Below are 20,419 nucleotides of genomic sequence, written 5' to 3'. Positions count from 1 at the left end.
ATGTCAGGTTAATTGGAAGATTGTATCAAAATTGTAGCCATTCCAGATACATCAGCACTCTGTGAACACAGTATTCATCTATTGTTACACTAGCCTTGTGGTTGTGTTGGTATGACTGGGTCCATCTGTACATTTTGCAATGGATGCCACTACAAAGAAGTTTATTAAGGAGAGAATCTTTTTATATCTTGTCAGTGTCACTTTTTGTTCTTGGAATGCGTCAAGATCCGACGTGTATTGAACATGTTCAAGTTGATTGATCTTTTGTGTTTCTGTATCTGTTGAAGTGATGAGGCTCTCCGAGTCAAAAAACACAACTCGATGCTGGTGCTGGTTGATAAACCGCTCCATAGTCTTTAGATGCATATTGTCAAGATGATGGGGCAGAATTCTGCACTTTGGCTTGTTTTCCCCCTTTATTTTAGAACTGGGATCTCCCTGGCTTGCTTCCAGCACCAGGAATTCTTTTTTCTCCAAGGTGATCATCTGTATTCTTGTGTGTCAGGCGCGACAGCCAGTGGTTAAAGCATTGTACTTTCAATCTGAGGGTCCTGAGTTCGAATCTCGGTAATGGTGCCTGGTGGGTAAAGGGTGCAGATTTTTCCGATTTCCCAGGTTAACATATATGTACGGACCTGCTTCTGCCTGACCTCCCTTCATGTGTATATGCAACCAGATCAAATACGCACGTTAGAGATCCTGTAATCCATATAATCATTCGGTGGGTTATGGAAACATGAACATACCCAGCATGAACACCCCAAAAACGGAGTATGGCTGCCTACATGGCAGGGTAAAAACTGTCATACGTGTAAAAGCCCACTCATGTACATACAAGAGAATACGGGAGCTGCATCTCACGAATGACGAAGAAAAATTATCCTTGAGTCTTTTGTTACTCAGTGCTCTGTCAGTCTCCATAACGTGGTGGTATTGTATCTCTGTCCTCTTGGAGTCCTGCAGTTTCCTTTCTCCGCCTTCTTGTCTTTGGTCATCAGGTATTTGAGCTTGCCCTGTTGCTGTCTGCTATTACTTTCTTGGCTGAGAGTGATTTGACTTATTCCTTGCTTTGTCGTTATCTGCCTGTTGAAGTTCTCTATTCCATGGTACCCTCCGAAAACTGAGAATGACTGCCTACAAGGTGGAGGTAAAAACAGTCATACACATCAAAAGCCCACTTTTGTATTACAAGTGAACGTGGGAATTGCAGCCTATGAAAGAAGAAGAATAAAAACATAGTGGTAGGGAGAGGGAGGGGAGAAGTCAGAGAGACTGTGACAGCAGCATGTATATACACAGAACTGTTAGATGACAAAAAGCTCAAAGTCCTTAAAAGACAATCATGGTTTTGATAACTGTTAATTTATTTTCCAAAATACAGTAAAACACCATCAACGTGTTCTTGACAATAACCAAGGTGTTATCAAAAGTCAACCATTGAAATCAACATGAATACCAAGGTTGCGTATTGATAATACCACATTTTGTATTTGTATTTCTTTTTATCACAACAGATTTCTCTGTGTGAAATTCGGGCTGCTCTCCCCAGGGAGAGCGCGTCGCCATACTACAGTGCCACCCATTTTTTGGGGTATTTTTTCCTGCGTGCAGTTTGGTTTGTTTTTCCTATTGAAGTGGATTTTTCTACAGAATTTTGCCAGGAACAACCCTTTTGTTGCCGTGGGTTCTTTTACGTGCGCTAAGTGCATGCTGCACACGGGACCTCGGTTTATCGCTTCATCCGAATGACTAGCGTCCAGACCATCACTCAAGGTCTTGTGGAGGGGGAGAAAATATCGGCGGTTGAGCCGTGATTCGAACCAGTGCGCTCAGATTCTCTCGCTTCCTAGGCGGACGCGTTACCTCTAGGCCATCACTCCACATATGGACAGCACACACACATAAACCAGCTGAAGTGAAATGAACAACTGTCTGTGCATATTGCTGTACAGTTTCAGTTTCACTTTCTCAAGGAGGCGTCACTGCGTTCGGACAAATCCATACACGCTACACCACATCTGTTGAGCAGATGCCTGACCAGCAGCATAACCCAACGCGCTTAGTCAGGCCTTGAGTGCATGCTTACATATTTGTGTACCTATGAAAGTGGATTTTACTTTACGTAATTTCGCCAGAGGACAACACTCTCGTTGCCATGGGTTCTTTTTCAGTGCGCCAAGTGCGTGCTGCACACGGGACCTCGGTTTATCGTCTCATCTGAAAGACTAGACGCTCAGTTTGATTTTCCAGTCAAACTTAGGAGAAAGGGCGAGAGCGGGATTCGAACCCACACCCTCACGGACTCTCTGTATTGGCAGCTGAGCGTCTTAACCATTCTGCCACCTTCCTCTCTGTACAATGTAGCTGCATGAATCAATGAACAGTGTACAAGTGGTTATGCTACACTGGATTCCACCCGATATTTCAAGCATCATTATCATCATAAACATTCTGTAATCATCATGACACAATGAAATGTTGATGAATATCAACAAGTAGTAAAAAGAAAAGATCATAGATGTAACAAAGCATCTTTTTAACCCTAAACTATACATTCCTTGATGTGAGGAGGGAGGCAGGGAGTGCTGGGGGTAAGCAAGCAGTCTGTTGACCAACAGGCAATCCTATAATTGTCTGCCTGTTGACCTGTATCATGCAGTGTGTACTTTGGGGCACTGTCAGAACAAGTGGATCTCTAATTGTGTGTCATGTTTCATCAGTCTCTTTGGTCAGAACTGTGATTAAGTGCACACCAAAACATATGAAAGGAAGCATAAGGTACAGCCTTGGACCTCCATGGTAACAGCATCGTCATCCACCTCCTTCCTTCATAATCAAGAAACAGTAATTAAAAAACTGTTGTGAATTCTGTGGCCTTTCATGTCCGGCTTTCATGGTGACCTCAATTTCCATCCCCCTCCACTTCTGCGTTTCAGGCGAGTCCTGTTGGGGTCTTCCGAGTTAGCAGATTCATAGGGACTGTTGTGGGAGGAATGTAGTGAATCAGCAGCAGTGCTGGGTCTTCTCTGGTGTGTGGCCTCCTGGCAACCTAAGACTGATACTGATAGTTTCTTGTGGACTGCTGACACTAGGGGACTACAGCAGATGAACCAAGGTGCGGCTGTGTGTGGGGTACTTGTAATGACATCATGGGAGTAATGCCACTGAAACGGTGCACATGAAGAGGTAGCAAACAAAACAAACACACAAACTGAAACAGCCCCCACCCACCCCAGCCTAAAATAAAAAGGAAAGAAAAAACTGAACCACTAAACCACTGACCCTCAACTGCAACAACACATCCACAGTATTTCTTTCACAATTTTCACACTCCTTTTGGTCTGGAGAAAAAAACAAACTGCAGCTGCATAACAAAGTGCACTGACCAGTTCAGATTATTCAGTAAATAACACATGCTTGAGTCTCTTGACATCAGTAATGAATACATCACAATTACCTTCAGAAATATGTTCAGTAAAATACCAGTTGAACTCATCCAATTTAGATGTATACAACTTCAGTTCAGACTTAATCTGTAAGCTCCTAGAAGTACATTGGACCACAATTGTGTAGCACAGGTGTTCTGTTTTTTTTTATTATTGTTTTTATATATATATATATATTTCTAATATAATTCTTTATTATTATCTTTTTTCCTTTATATATATATATATATATATATTTCTTTATTATCTTTTTTTTCTCTTTATATATATATATATAATTCTTTATTTTTATTTTTTAAACAGAACTCAGTTGTAAGCCCTGTGCTAGTGCTGACGGTGCCCAGAGTATTTGGACTGTGTGTGTGCACTAATCAAGATCGATCTGGGCTTACTTTTGGCCTGAACCCCCAACGATCAACGCAGTCTTGGAAACTTGGTTACACACAAAGACAAGGAGTCGATGAAAGGACAGAAGAGCAAAAATGAAAAACTCAGCCGCAAATGTAGGATATGTCAGGAAAACCAAGGTGCCCACTGGAAAAGGGGACGCTGCTTCTGGTAACAAAAGGGAAGTACCTTACCAAGGGAGTAAAAACCGCAGCTACTTTCAATTTCTCTGCAAAGCTCAGTAGTAGTTTGGACAAGACAGGAATCCAGACCCATGCTGGTGTCTGCACTAGTGGATCATGATGATGTATGTGTAGGCAATGAACTTTTTTTTCTTCTTTTTTGTACAGAACTGAGCTGTTAGCCCTGTGCCAAATCTCCTGCCAGCATAGTTCTCATTGCCAATAAACACAAGCCTGACCACGTGATGATCTGACAGCGGGCTCTGGTTCACAAGTACCTTAAAGTTCAACTGTGCGTGTTCATAAAAAAAAAAAAAAAAAAAAAAAAGCCTCCCCCGCCCCCAAAGGGCTACATTTGGGTTAAACGTCAACATCCACCTCAGGTGGTATGGCTGATGGAAATACCATCCAAGGAAAGCTGGGAGGAGTGGGGAAAGATGACCTGTCTACCACTACACTGACACCACCAGAACCACAACATGTAAAGATGGGCTGCAAAAATGTCAATATGTATCAAATGTCAGTGATTTGAACCCACAACATTTTGGACTGAGCTTTACCAATACAACTAGACAAAAAAACCCAGACATATTAAATACATGTTCCAGTTCTGTCAGGGGGGTGGAGGTTGTGTGCATGTTGGAGAATAAGATAGTATTTTGCCTGGCTAAGCACTAATAAAGGGATACAGCAGTTCATGACAACAAGAAACCAATACAACATCGTGCAACTGTTGGCCATGGTGGCTGGAAGACTCCTCCTCCACCCCTCAAGAAAATTATTTAAAAAAATCTGTATTCATACATATACTGCTTGTCCTGTGCACTGAACAGTGTATACTGGGTGGGATGTGTGTGGTACAGACATGCCAAGGAAGCAGACTGCAGAAGGCTGGTACAGGTGTCCTGAAGACAGCCGGATGGTGACCTGGGACATGTTGGAAGGAGTGGTAATGGCACAATGGGGGTCCCGGAACTTGCTCGTCAGCCCAGTTCCCACCATACGTCTGCGCTGTACTCAGTCAACAATGCACATTACCCACCAGCACTGTGCAGTTAACAGTGCAACCTGAGCGCCTGTTTCACACACGGTGTATATTACACCTCTGTTCTGATCAACTCTATGTCATCTTTGTAGACAGCACTGCCAGCATCCCTATGACAAGTCAAATCCTTATCCACCTGTGTTGTGTTGTGTGTGTGTATGAGGTGGCAGTGTTACATCCTGCAACCTCTGGTGGCTCTGTCCCCTGGTCAGTGTGCAGGATGACAACAATGGTCAGTAGGACACCAATCCTGCTCGTTCTGATGAGCTGGACCGGGATCTTGATCTGGGAATAACAAATAATGACAATTATCAGTCCTGTACACACACAACTTTTGTGGATGATCTTTCATGGATAATCAAAACCTAATGTCATCTTCTGTGGATAATATAACTGAATCAAAGCCTACATATCCTCAAGAGTATAAACTATAAATTTCTAACTTCAGATCTGAAAAACCATTATTGTCTTCCCAACACTGCCTCCCCTCCTGTCCCCCACCTCCTTCATATACAAGAGAATGGAGTCAGACAACACTTCAGACTGATAATGAGAAAAGCTGCTGTAGCCCTGAGAACATCTTACTAGCCCCTTTGAGAAAGTGCAAAGTCCAACTATCAAATAGCGTCTTCCACCAACTGATGAGACAAGTGTAACAAGTGAAACAGCACAACACAGATGGAGGAAAGATAATCCATCTTCAGTTTCAGTTTCAGTAGCTCAAGGAGGCGTCACTGCGTTCGGACAAATCCATATACGCTACACCACATCTGCCAAGCAGATGCCTGACCAGCAGCGTAACCCAACGCGCTTAGTCAGGCCTTGAGAGAAAAAAAAAAAAAAAAAAAATAAGCGTACATACATAGATAAATAAATAAAATCCACCTTCAAGCATCAGCATGTCCTGTGTGCTTACCGTCTGTGTGGAGCGGAATCCCCTGCAGAATGACTATCAGAGTCACTGTCTCTGTCACCACGGCGGCGATCATCAGCATCAGAGTCACTGTCACTACCACGCAACTGCCGTTCCTTCTCCAGCTCTGCCATCTCTCGGTGTCGCTTCTCTCGCTCCCTGCGACGCATCTCCATTGTCCTGTTACGCAAATCCTCCTCCCTGTCCTGCACACACCATCAAGTGGAGCCTTAGCCTAGTGCTAATGTGTCTGCCTCGAAAGAGAATCTGAGAACACTGGTTCGAATCCCAGTATTTTCTCCATCTCCACTTGACCTCTCAAGTGGTGATCTGGACGCTAGTCATTCTGATGATATGATAAACTGAGGTCCATGTGGAGCATGCACAAACTGCATGTAAAAGAACCCACAGCAACTGAAGGGTTGTCCCTGGCTAAAGGCTGTAGAAAAAAGTCCAATTTGATAGGAAAACAAATACACTTGCAGGGGGTGGCACTCTCATTAATGTGACACATTCTCCCTGGGGAGAGCAGCCTGAATTACACACAGTGAAATCTGTTGTCACATAAGACTGATACAAGACGAGACAAATACGATATTACATCAGCCTGACCCAATATGTACACTTTACACATCTTGTACGTATCCTCCCTGTCCTGCACACACACAGCAGCCTGACCCGACATGCACACCTAACACGTCCTGTTGTACACATCCTCCCTTCCTTGACACATCAAAGGTCACCCTGTTGTACACATTCTGTACTGTACACACCAAAGGTCAGCCTGACCTGACATGTACACCTGACACACCCTGTTGTAAATATCCTGTCTGGAACACACCACAGGTCAGCTTGACCTGACATGTACACCTGACACACCCTGTTGTAAACATCCTGTCCGGAACACACCAAAGGTCAGTCTGACCTGACATGTACACCTGACACACCCTGTTGTAAACATCCTGTCCGGAACATACCAAAGGTCAGCCTGACCTGACATGTACACATGACACACCCTGTTGTAAACATCCTGTCCTGAACACACCAAAGGTCAGTCTGACCTGACATGTACACCTGACATACCCGGTCCAAACATTTAGTTTGACATGTTGACAGCTGATACCCTTCGCCATCACACACAAGATCCCTCCCCTACTCCTTATCACAGTTGGAAGTCCTCCCTCCCTGTCACACACACACACACTAGTAGAATAAATGCAGGTGAATGGAACAGGAAAGAGAAAAGAAAGGAGGAAAAGGAAGAAAAGAAAAGAAAAACAAAAGTGGTAGACACACAGGATTAAAGAAAAAAAAAGTACAAGATATCTAGAATGTGCCGGTACTATTCAGTGAAAGATCCTGTAGTAACTTCCTCTGAATAAAAGAGTTATCCCACTTCGGTTATTTTTGTTGACATTTTGTGTTTGCGAACATCAGTTCCGGAAAAAGCTAAAACTCCGACACTGTACTTCAGTCTGTGACTTTCGTCCAGAGCTGTACACAAGTAATTGTCACAACTCTACATTGTTGATGCAATACATCTTTACTGATCTAATTGAACATTATTTGTGTATTCGAAGGCTTATCACTCACACCACACAGTCTCTCAGCCCACAGCGAAGTCTGACATACAAATAACCACAACACGTTGAAATTAAAACAAAGAAACAAAATCAGACTTGGAGCTGACTGGTGTGTGCAAGATGACAATCCTCCCAGTGAACAATACCTATCACAGAACTATCCAACCATATCACAGCCCATCAAAGCACATGTCCCAGCTGCACCACCCTACACCTTATCACAGCAGTGAGACATGTGGCGGGCGATATGTAGGGAAGAAACTGGACCACTCACTATTCTCTCCTGTTCGATCTTGGACAGTTTGCTGCTCTCAGCCCGCTTGTCGGCTTTGTCTGAAACACACAACCATCCGCTCAGTTAAACACAACCATCCGCTCCGCTCAGTGAAACACCCAACCATCAACTCAGTGAAACACCCAACCATCATGTCAGTGAAACACACAATCATCCTGTCAGTGACACACCCAACCATCCCATCAGTGAAACATCCAACCATCATGTCAGTGAAACACCCAACCATCATGTCAGTGAAACATCCAACCATCATGTCAGTGAAACATCCAACCATCATGTCAGTGAAATATCCAACCATCATGTCAGTGAAACACCCAACCATCCCATCAGTAAAACATCCAACCATCATGTCAGTGAAACACCCAACCATCCCATCAGTGAAACATCCAACCATCATGTCAGTGAAACACCCAACCATCCCATCAGTGAAACACCCAACCATCATGTCAGTGAAACATCCAACCATCGTGTCAGTGAAACATCCAATCATCATGTCATGTCAGTGAAACACACAGCCATACTCTCACTGACATGAAAACACACAGACATACTCTCACTGAAACACACACCCATTGCCTCAGTGAAACACCCAACCATCATGTCAGTCAAACACACAGCCATACTCTCACTGAAACAAACAACAATCGTCTGAGTGAGACACAACCATCGTCTCAGTGAACACAACTATCATGTAAGTTGAACACAGCTATACTCTCACTGAAACACACAACCATCTCACTGAAACACACATTGCCACTAGGTCACTGTGACATGAAGCAACTCCAGTAAACAGTCTGTCTAGCTACCTAATATGCTTAACACAGACAGGTGCAGTCCAGCACATAAAGCAAAGTTTCAGAGAAAACACAGTACAAAATTTAGAAACACTAAGGGTAGACTACACCTGCTGTCATCTGATATATGTATCCATACTTGATCTCTCTTCTAACCCACCAAATATCTTCTCCCCCTTTACACAGAGTGTAAAACACAACAGCATTTAATAACTACCTTATTCAAAAATAAGAAAATGGCCACTATAAACCAATGTGTTTAATTGTAGGATAAAAATGCAAATGTTTAGTGAAAAAGAAATTGCTCTCATGCCTCTCCCAGTAGTGAAATGCCATTATAAATAGAAAGTGTGCAAAACAACCAAAGGAAAAAAAAGTCTCCATTTTAAAGCCAACTTAGGTGTCTACAGACATATATTTGCACAGAAATGAATTTGTTAAAATTTTCAATATACATACACACATACATACATGACCATAGACACACAGAAACTGAAACTGGGTTCATACTTAACAATGGCTTTGTTTACATGAGCCTAAAAAGAAAAGAAAAACCTACCACCATCCACATCTCAGCTTGTTAAGATGACACAGACAAGTGACTAAGTATAAGCTGCCTTCCCTCCCCCACCCCCACTTACATTGTCTGTTCAACTGGGCCTGCATCCTCCGCCTTAGTCTTTCCTGGGGAGTTAGTTTGCCCTGGGGAAAAGAAGGTGGAGTTAAAAATGTGCATTATGTCACACAACTCCAATTCCGGCAGGCTAACAGGGCATTGTGTCTGACTTGGGAGTGAAAATAACTTTCAGGTTAAGTGGAAAGCTTGAATGACACAAGGCATGCAATCAGCTGTTAATATGAACACGATGAGATGTAAAGTTACCACTGATGAACCTATATTCGGACCCAGTGTTGACACTGATCAATAGACACATTCAGATCTGGTGTAATCAATGATAAGCATACCCAGACAGTGTTGATGCTGATGAACACACTTACACACTTATTGTAGAGGATAGCTGTACTATGTATGATGGTGTGTGTGTGGGTGTTGTGGACAGCTGAGCCATGTAAGATATATGTGAAGGCGTAGTGTGGAGGATAGTTGTACCATGTATGATGGTGGATGTGAGTAGTGTGGTAGATAAACTGTGTCATGTATGATGGTGTGTGTGTGTGTGTGTGTGTGTGTGTGCGAGTGTGTGCGTGGTGTAGAGGATAGCAATGCCATCTATGATGGTGTGTCTGTAGTGTGGATGTTAGCTATGCTATGTACGATGGGGAGTGTGTGTCATGGCAGGTACATGTGCCGTGTGTGTGTGTGTGTGTGTGTGTGTGGATAGCTGTGCCATATATGTGTGTACGTGTGTGTGTGTGTGTGTGTAGTGTGCAGGATAGCTATGCCATGTATGATGGCCTGTGAATGTTGTGTGGATAGCTGTGCCATGTATAATTGTGTTGTTTGGATAGCCATGCCATGTATGATGGTGTGTGTTGTTTGGATAGCCATGCCATGTATGATGGTGTGTGTTGTTTGGATAGCTGTGCAATGTATGATGGTGTGTGTTGTGTGGAGGATAGCTGTGCCATGTATGATGGTGTGTGTTGTTTGGATAGCCGTGCCATGTATGATGGCATGTATTGTGAGGATAGCTGTGCCATGATGGTGAGTGTTTTGAGGATAGCTGTGCAATGTATGATGGTGTGTTGTTTGGATAGCCATGCCATGTATGATGGTGTGTGTTGTTTGGATAGCTGTGCAATGTATGATGGCATGTGTTGTGAGGATAGCTGTGTCATGTATGATGGTGTGTGCTGTTTGGATAGCCGTGCCATGTATGATGGCATGTATTGTGAAGATAGCTGTGCAATGACGGTGAGTGTTCTGAGGATAGCTGTGCAATGTATGATGGTGTGTGTTGTTTGGATAGGTGTGCAATGTATGATGGTGTGTTTTGTTTGGATAGCTGTGCAATGTATGATGGCATGTGTTGTGAGGATAGCTGTGCAATGTATGATGGTGTGTATTGTTTGAATGGCTGTGCCATGTATGATGGTGTGTGTTGTGTGGAGGATAGCTGTGCCATGTATGATGGTGTGTTGTGTGCAGGATAGCTGTGCCATGTTTGATGGTGTGTTGTGTGGAGGATAGCTGTGCCATGTATGATTGTGTGTGTGGAGGATAGCTGTGCCATGTATGATGGTGTGTGTGTGTGGAGGATAGCTGTGCCATGTATGATGGTGTGTGTGTGGAGGATAGCTGTGCCATGTATGATGGTGTGTGTTGTTTGGATAGCCGTGCCATGTATGATGGCATGTATTGTGAGGATAGCTGTGATGGTGTGTGTTGTGTGCAGGATAGCTGTGCCATGTATGATGGTGTGTGTGTGTGGAGGATAGCTGTGCCATGTATGATGGTGTGTGTTGTGTGGAGGATAGCTGTGCCATGTATGATGATGATGTGTGTGTGTTGTGTGGATAGCTGTGCCATGTATGATGGTATGTGTGTTGTGTGGAGGATAGCTGTGCCATGTATGATGGTGTGTGTGTTGTGTGGAGGATAGCTGTGCCATGTATAATGTTGTAGGGCTTTCAAAAGACAGGCTCTTACTGACTTTAGTCTGTCCTCCAGATATACCCAGTATAGAACTACTGCTTGCACCTCCAGACCTGCACACACAAAACACTGTCCTCTGCCACAGTTCACACAGAACACAGTTGTTCCTGTCACATTTTGTATTCTGACACAATAGTACCTGTCAGTGTCAAATTTCATACTGTCATCAGTCACAGTTCATACACATATAACACAGTGGTACCTGCTAGTGGTATGCTTCATACAGTCATCTGTTTACTCACTCGGGACAAGTTTTCTCCCTTGCTTTTCCCCACAGACGGCCCATTTGTAAGGGTTTGGAAAAAAATTACGAAAAACACAAAATACAGAGTAAAAAAATGAAACTTTCAAAACTTGTTTATTATGTGTTGGGCTATTACGTGTTTAAAAAAAAAAAAAAAAAAAAAAAAAAAATTCTCGTCTTATTTTTACAGCTTTGCCTTTATGTAGAAAATAATGCCAATTTTTCACCCCGAATCACCAAAGCCATGCTTGCTTTCTGATGGGTACAATAGCCGAGTGGTTAAAGCGCTGGACTTTCAATCTGAGGGTCCTGGGTTCGAATCTCGGTGACGGTGCCTGGTGGGTAAAGGGTGGAGATTTTTCCGATCTCCCAGGTCAACATATGTGCAGACCTGCTAGTGCCTGAACCTCCTTCGTGTGTATGCGCACACAGAAGATCAAATACGCACGTTAAAGATCCTGTAATCCATGTCAGTGTTTGGTGGGTTATGGAAACAAGAATATAACCAGCATGCACACCCCCGTGAATGGAGTATGGCTGCCTACATGGCGGGGTAAGTAAATAAAAACGGTCATACGCATAAAATGTTACATATCTGTCTGAGTGTGTATGCGTGTACGTCTGAAATCTGATTGAATGACAGGAAACGAATGATGAGCGCCCAGTGGCAGCTGTCAGTTGTGTGTGTGTGTGTCTGTGTGTGTGTGTGTTTGGAGAAAGAGAGCAAGGGAGAGATAGAGTGTACTTTCTTTCTATGAAGCCCAAATTAGGATAACTCACTGCATCCCAAAAATGCCAGATTTTTTTTGTTTTTTTGTTGTTTTTTTTTGCAAAGGTCAAAGTGATGCAGGACAAAATGCCTTCATACTTGACTTTTTTTGTGAGGTTACCAGTGACCTACATATTTCTTCAAACCACAATAACAGTTTTGAACTGGGAACAGAGATCACAGAGAGATGCATAAGAGAGACAGAAAGATTTCCATTAGATGAATACCGACTCCGTGGTTAGCAGGATTAAATGAATAAATAATGAAGTAAATAACAACCAGTGTATCAAAAAGAATTGTTTATTTACAACTGGAAGGACATCATAGATTGAAGTCCACAAACTATAGAGAATGCACCTTATTTATCAGTTGTGACTCACTTATTTCTGGACTGAAAGGTGCTGTCCTTGGGTGAGGTGTTGGACACATCATCCTCCCCTTGAGAGACACTGGACTGCGAGGACAGACTGTCACGTCGGTAACGCTTCACTACTGCTGGGGCCTCAGGGCTGTGCGACTTGGACCTGACACATCACACATGTGTTGAACCTGACACATCATGTGCTGGACCTGACACATCACACACATGACGTGTTGAACCGGACACAACATACTGACACATCATGTGTTGGACCTGACACATCACACACATGACGTGTTGAACCGGACACAGCGTACTGACACATGTGTTGGACCTGACACATCACACACATGACGTGTTGAACCGGACACATCATACTAACACATCATGTGTCAGACCTGACACACCATGTATTGGAGCTGACATCATGTATAAGAAAGTATGTGGGAGAAAATAAAATGCTGAGGTGACTCAGTTTTTTCACTGCTTCCCCCTTCGGATGGATATGTCACTTGTGTGAATCTGAAGTGATACCATTATATTTTCAAACAGAAAAAATTCTGACAAATGAACATATATTTTTCAACCTCTTTTCAATGAAGTCCATGACTCAGCATCTCACCATTGAACCCACCTACAATCAAACATGAAAAAAACCCAGTTATTGAAACCTCCCTTCAACTGCAATATCCTGACACATTGTGCCATTATTTTGCACTCCTCTGCTTAACTCTGTACGTAAAGTCCAAATGAACACAAGGGTAATGGGGCAAAGCCTAACAAATTACCATTCACTGCCACAGGATTTGGTAAGAAGCGTGGGCAGATTACCTTTCTTTGCTGTGTGACTTGGTCGGTGAAGTGCGAGTCTTTGACCTTGACCTGGACCTGGACAAGGATCTGGATCTGGATGAACTCTTCGTCTTGGAGTGAGACCCTGACCGACTCACAGATCGGGAAGTCCGGCTGCGAGATCTTGACCTTCTGTATGCCCGTGATCTTGACCTTGACCTGTTCCTGTCTGTTGACCTGTTCCGGTCTGTTGACCTGTTCCTGTCTGCTGACCTGTTCCTGTCTGTTGACCTGTTCCTGTCTGTGCGGTACTGTCCCCAGGAGGAAAAGCGATCACGATCATAGCGACCCATCCTGGGCCCTGGGTCTCTGTATCTGCCCTGTCTATCTCTGTAGTCTGGGGGCCGACGCTCATAGGACCTGGATCGTGACCTCCGATCTCGCCTGTACTGACCTCTGTTGTCATTCCGTCTTCGATAGGACGACCTGACTGGTGATCGAGAGCGTGATCGAGACCTAGACCTCGAACGACCCCTTCTATCTCTCAGGTTGGATGGCCGACTTCTGCTCTTCCTGAAACACATAAAAAGACACTCTGCAAATTGGATTGTCACTAAAGTTCAGCAAAACTGCTAATGATGACCAATGTCACTAACCAACCTACCAACACTAGTTTTTGACTGGCACCCTTCCCTCACACTTCTAACAGACCATGAAACCATCCTCTGATTGCCAGAAACAGGATCAATAACACTTCATCGCTCTACTATTCCAGACTTCAACATACGATTCACCCCAAATCTGTTCTGGTGCCATGGTTACACAAATGCAGCCACACCTTGGGTTGTTCTGTTACACCGAACATCCTGGTCCTTGTCCCCCCAATACAGCTACACCCTGGGTAGTTCTGTCAAACCTGACAACCTATCACTGCCCCCCCCCCCCCCCAGCCTCCCCAATACAGTCACACCATGGGTAGTTCTGTCCCACCTGATGACCTGTCCCACCAAATAGTTACACCTTGGGTAGTTCTGTCACCTGATGACCTGGTCCCTGTCCCCCCCAGTAGTCACACCCTGGGTAGTTCGGTCATACCTGATGACCTGTCCCTGTCCCCAATACAGCCACACCCTGGGCAGTGCTGTCACACCTGATGACCTGTCCCTATCCTTTTACAGCCACATTCTGGATGGTTCTGTCAAATCTATAATACCATCAATAGCGTGTCAAATGTTTGTTGGCAGCTGACATACTCCTGAGTCGATATCTCCATGTTTATGATGGAATCTTAATCAACAGATTTAAAACGGAAAATACATCAACAGCACAGCTTCTACAAATATCAGACCACCACCAGAAGTCAGATTTTTGTGGTGTATGATTTGCTAGGCAGAACCTGCTATAGGCTTTTTCAAATTTGTGCGCAGGTATGAAGGAACACTGGGAGAGAGGGAGGGGTTACAGTGGAAGGAATGAAGAGAAAGAACAGAAGGGAAGGCAGGACTGGGGAAGACAAAGAGTGATATCACTTTAAATTTTTAATGCAAAATCTAGGGTTCTTTATATTCTTTATCATGGGGTCACTGCAGCATGCTCATGTACAGGAGGTAAGCAACAACGAAGCCTTTCATTGATGTCAAAGGAATATACCACCATATGCTTAGAAGGATGATGTCTGTGAGCTAAATGAACAATGAACGATACTTTTCCCATGCTCTTAATCCACACAGCAAGAAAGAATTCTGCTGAAAACAAGTGCAACATATTTCAGAAACATCAACAGAGCCACAACACAAATCAGCCATGTGCGTGACTACAGTTTGATGGTAAATGTCTAGCAGTGTCAGTCTGTGAACCACTCGATGATTGCTGAGGGTACCACTGGTCACTATGACCTGCACTTCACAAGGATGAAAGCAGGCAGACAAGTGAACCATTTCAGCTTGTTGCTCTGTCAGGCTTAGTTCACATGGGACACCATGCTGTGTTCCAAATCCTGCACTTCCTCAAGCACCATTCACATATGTACACACACATCTGGACACAGGAACCCATTCTATGTAGATTCTGACTTGTGAGAACAAACACTCATCAAGAAAAAAGAACCCAATCTGTGTGGGCACTGACTGTTTGAATAACACACATTAAGACACGTTAACCCATTCTGTGGGGGCGCTGACAGTGGGAACAAGACAAATCAACCCATCCTGTGTGGGCAATGACTGTGGGAATAACACACAAGACACATGAACCCATTATGTGTGGGCAATGACTGTGGGATTAACACACAAGACACATGAACCCATTCTGTGTGGGCACTGTGTGAATAACACACATCAAGACACAAGAACCCATTCTCCGAGCCACACTGTGTGTGGGCGCTGACTTTGGGGCCAAATACAAAGGAGCTACACAAAGCGCTAAGGTTTAGAGATTTAGGTCTTGGGGCAAAGGCTTGTGGGAAACCAGCAAAGACCAGTCCTGACTGGCTGCAAGCAGCTGGCTGTGCTTGGGGAGATGTCTAGAGCTGTGAGCGGAATGACCAAATGGAAAGATGTGGACACCGACCATGATGGTTGCCGGCTTTTGTCACTGTGAGAATCATTGCGTGAGGAGCGATCAGATTTGGCAGAGGTAGGGGGAAGTGAAGGGCCCACTACAGGGCCCCCCTCCTCGTCGCTGTCGGCACCAAAACTGGTGATGAACTTGACCTGGCCAACCTCCTCCGGTGACCTGGACCTTGACCTGGATGACGATCCACCTCTGTCAACATAAAGTCACATGTTGTCCTGAGTCTAAGTCTACATATCTATGTGACTACAGGGCAACAATTGCTCCGTGGACATCATGTGCATACAGCTGTAACACTAATCACAGTTCGCTGGAATCAACAAAACACCCATGTTTAACTATCTACTAACACACTGGGCAAGACACATTTATCATCATACTGATGCACACACTGTACCAGGCACACTTGTCAACGGACCCATATACTCAATGGACCAAGCACACTTATCAATTGATCTATACCTCCAGGCCTAATGGCACACTTTTCAACATGTTCCTACATCCAGGGCAATAGGTAAATTTCTCAATGTTTATACACTCAAGGCTACAGCAATTTTTTTTTTTCAATATCTATAGGCATGCCTTTCATGATTTTCAAGATACCTATACATTCGTATGCTGTACACTCCCACTTAAAATGGGACCAGTGAAACCGAAAATCATAAAAAGTACCTGAACACACCAAGATGATTTTACAGAATACCAGTTAACAGTCAGATCCAGCAAGTAAGACTGACAGACAAATAAAGCACAGTGGACAACAAATGATTTGGGGTTAGAGTAGAGTGCAGTGACTGACCTCTTGTAGGGCTCATACTTGGGGCTGCTTCGGGCTGCATAGCTGTAACAGAGATCCATGGGTCATTTTCATCTTTCTTGATCAACACACACTGCCTATCAGATTATCTGTTACATCAGGTTGTCTAACACATGTACCCCAAAAAACTAATCTTTTGGAAAGGATTATGAACCAAGGTCACATGTGTATTACACATGTAAATACAAATAAAATAACCCACAGCAACAGAAATGTTTTTGTCAACATTCTGTAGAAAAATCCAAATGTCATGCGAAAAAAGAAAAATGATGGAGCTGCACTGTAGCAATGTTTTTTCCTGGCAGAAGCAGCCCAAATGTCACAGAGAAATCCTGTGACAAGATAGTAATATAACAGAACTTTAGTTTCCATACTTTTCCTGTTGTCACCTTTCTTAATTTTTTCATTCCTGCACCTGTCCCTAGCAAGCATATCACTTGAATGGTTCTTTGTCTGCATAACATCAGTCTAAGCCTTAAAAAAACAAAAACAAAACAAAACAAAAAAACAAAAACAAAAGAGATGTGCACAATTCACTTTAATATACTATCCAGTCAAAATGAAAACTGAACTTACCTTTATCCACACACTGAAAGACATGTATTAATAAGCCCACAAATATAAGCTGCCTGGATCCACTATCTAAGGAACTGAGTGCCAGGAAAAAAACCCATCACAACCACTTCTTTTGCGAGTAATTCCATATGAACTACCAATTGAAAAGAGGCATAAATCTTTCCATAAAAGTACATGATTTAATAACTCAAATGCTTGAGTGGTCAATTAGCATATGAGAAGTACGAGGACCAGTAGCCCACATCTCCAATTTATGGATATGCCACGGTAGAGTTGGTTAGACAATGGATTTCTGACCCCCAAGAATCCAGTGATCAGGGATTGAGGCTCCATTTAAGCAAGGTGTTGTGTCCTTGGGAAAGGCTAAACTTTACTCTGATTTTCCTCACCCACCCAGGTGTGAATGGATACATGTCTTTGTTTGAGAAAGGTTTTAGTGGCAGGAGAAGACTGGGCCTCATGTTCTAATGCTCACCCCCAGATAGTGAATATGAATTCACAGCCCCCACGATCATAAAAAGGTTAAGGGACCTTTTACTGTAGCCTTTAAACATGATTTTGCTGTCTGTTTTATGGCTATTGACAACATCCAATCTCTTCAGTCAGCTAAATTTAAACAGAACTGAGAAAAAAATGTTACAAATTGGCATGAATTGGAAAGAAATGGTACAATCTCAATGCAAGCATATGCCATTCTGTCCTTTGAGAATCCCTGCAGTGAAAGTCTCCATGACAAATAAGCAATTACCGTAAAATTTAGAAAACAATCTCCACAACACATAAGCATTTACCGTAAAATTTTGGAAACAATCTCCAATGAGTTTGACAAATCCAACATGAACACCAGGTGAAGAGCTGAGAGAACTCAACTGACAAAATATAAAATTAAACATTGTTAATTATAAAAGAAAAGCAGCAGTGAAAATACTTTCCAACCTTTTAATTTCTTTAAACTTAAACACATCAAAACAACAAACCAAACCAACACCCCCCCCCTCCCCCCTCCAAAAAAAAGAAAAACAAGAAAAAAGAAAAACCAAGTGCATCACTTTAACTATTCAACCATTACCCAGGCAGACCACCAAAGCTAGATTCACTTCACTATATGATATGTACTATTTTATATCTTGGCGGATAGTAGTTTGCATAGGACAGGAATCGGACTCCTGGAGTCTGCACTAGTGGGTCACGGTAAAGTATGTGTAGTGAAAGTACTATTTTATATCTTCTGCCTATATTCTTTATTACTTCGCTTATCTTCTCAAGCCTGATCAGTGTGTTGGGTTTATACAAAAATCAGGCATCGGCTCCTTTTTTATATTCATTTTTTAGGTGTAGTGTATATGAATCAGTCTGCATGCTTTGACACCCCAAACTGAAAGGAATCTTTTGTTGCAAAGCATGGTGAGCCCACTCCTCGAGGTGGGTACCACATTCAACAAAACCTAATATATTATTAATGCTGCCCATCAACAACACAGTGGACCTACTTTCCAATTCCAAGCATACTTTTAAGTCTTACTTCCAACAATGAATCAAGAACATTTCACCCCCCATCCCCACCCCCTTTTTTTCTCTTCCATACCCCTTGTGAGGGGGGAACAAAGACAGACCTTGGTGGGCTCAACCGTCGTCCTTGCAGTTGTTTCTCTTTGAAAGCTCGTCTTTCTCGTCTGGACTTCCGGCCCTGAAACATGCACAAGCTTTCCCTGACAAATCCTATTTTCTGACACTGCACAATTTCTTGTCTGTATGCATGTGGGTGTGCATGGAGACTGCCTGTGTGCATGAACTGCCTGCGTGCATGGGACTGTAAGGAGAAAGTGTGAATGGAGACTGTGTGCACAGAGATTACCTGTGTGCAGGTTGAATGTATGTATGCAGAATACCTGTATGCATGCAAGACTACTTGTGTCTTACAGCAAGAGAACTGGTTTGTTCACTTCTTGTCTGATTGTCAACATACTTGTCGTTCTTTTCTTGTGTCTGTTCTTTTTTCGTGTCTGGGGGAAAAAAGGTCATTTTTTTCTTGTGCTTTATTGTTAGAAAAATGGTCTGCTATTTTCTTGAGCCTCACAGTCAGGAATCTCCTCTGTTCTTTTTTGGTTTCTAACAGTCAGGAAACTGGTCTGTTCTTTTCCTGTGTCTGGTAGAAAACCGGTCTGTTCTCTTTGTGTGTCTAACAGTCAGAAAAGTGGTCTGTTTTTTTCTGTCTGAGAGGAAACTGGTCCATTATTTTCTTATGTCTAGCAGTCATGTACAGTTATGTCTGTACTTATCTTGTGTCAAACAGTCGGGGAACTAGCTTTTTTTTTCTTTTCTTGTCTGAGAGGAAACTGGTCTGTTCTTTACTTGTGTTGGTCTGTTCTTTTCTTGTGTTTAACAGGAAACTGGTTTTTTCCTGTCTTGTGTCTGACAGTCAGGAAACTGGTCCGTTCTTTTCTTGTGTCTGGCAACCAGGAAAAACAATCCTGATTCTATCAGATCATTCTGATCCATTCCACTGAAGTCTGAACAACCAGACAGACAGACTTCTGGATAAGGTATGACAAGAACTGACTGAGAACTGGGCTTTTTCCTCCTCCATCTGCTTAGCGTACTTTAGAGCCTCCATCTCCTCCTTGTCTCGGCGAAGTAAACTGCAACACAGCACACACACACACACACACAATATGAGTATCAACCAACATACTGTCAGACAGTGTCGATGTTCAGCATGCATGTCTGACTGCATGAATGTTTACCAGCATGCTGTCAAACAATCCACATAAAAAATACAATGCTGTGTTTATAACATTCCCCAGACCATCGCTTACTGAAATACCTATCAGTGTGACAGAGGCCATGTGAAGGCTGAAGGCACATTCAACACAACACATCCTCCAATCATCAATACAACCAAGACACTGTTTTTTCCTCATACATGGGAAATACCTCACGTAATCAATGGTGCTGGGAAACAATGTCACTGTACTGTTCAGGTCACATACATTCAGACATGACATTATAGACTGACACTTATTCTTG

At 43.2% G+C, this 20,419-nt stretch overlaps 1 protein-coding gene across 2 annotated transcripts in view; it reads right to left on the bottom strand.

The window, feature by feature from the left end:
- Positions 1 to 1,340: 1,340 nt before the first annotated feature.
- The window catches only part of LOC143296706 (CLK4-associating serine/arginine rich protein-like), a 29,633-nt gene continuing 10,554 nt past the window's right edge, over positions 1,341 to 20,419 (bottom strand). The window contains exons 9-19 of one of the 2 annotated variants that reach the window (XM_076608753.1): positions 19,953 to 20,031; positions 19,006 to 19,079; positions 16,799 to 16,840; positions 15,997 to 16,191; positions 13,468 to 14,001; positions 12,656 to 12,799; positions 11,261 to 11,315; positions 9,287 to 9,347; positions 7,831 to 7,889; positions 5,977 to 6,179; positions 1,341 to 5,345 (exon numbers count right to left, since the gene is read on the bottom strand). In XM_076608753.1, coding sequence (XP_076464868.1) covers positions 5,294 to 5,345; positions 5,977 to 6,179; positions 7,831 to 7,889; positions 9,287 to 9,347; positions 11,261 to 11,315; positions 12,656 to 12,799; positions 13,468 to 14,001; positions 15,997 to 16,191; positions 16,799 to 16,840; positions 19,006 to 19,079; positions 19,953 to 20,031 — 1,498 coding nt within the window. In that variant the 3' untranslated portion in view covers positions 1,341 to 5,293. Of the gene's footprint in view, positions 5,346 to 5,976; positions 6,180 to 7,830; positions 7,890 to 9,286; positions 9,348 to 11,256; positions 11,316 to 12,655; positions 12,800 to 13,467; positions 14,002 to 15,996; positions 16,192 to 16,798; positions 16,841 to 19,005; positions 19,080 to 19,952; positions 20,032 to 20,419 lie in introns of those variants that run through there. The other variant, XM_076608754.1, reaches the window with a different exon arrangement.

This window comes from Babylonia areolata, chromosome 21 (assembly GCF_041734735.1).
Source record: "Babylonia areolata isolate BAREFJ2019XMU chromosome 21, ASM4173473v1, whole genome shotgun sequence".
Taxonomy (NCBI): domain Eukaryota; kingdom Metazoa; phylum Mollusca; class Gastropoda; order Neogastropoda; family Buccinidae; genus Babylonia; species Babylonia areolata.
Note: the sequence above shows the minus strand (reverse complement) of the source record. Positions and strands in the feature narration are given on the sequence as shown.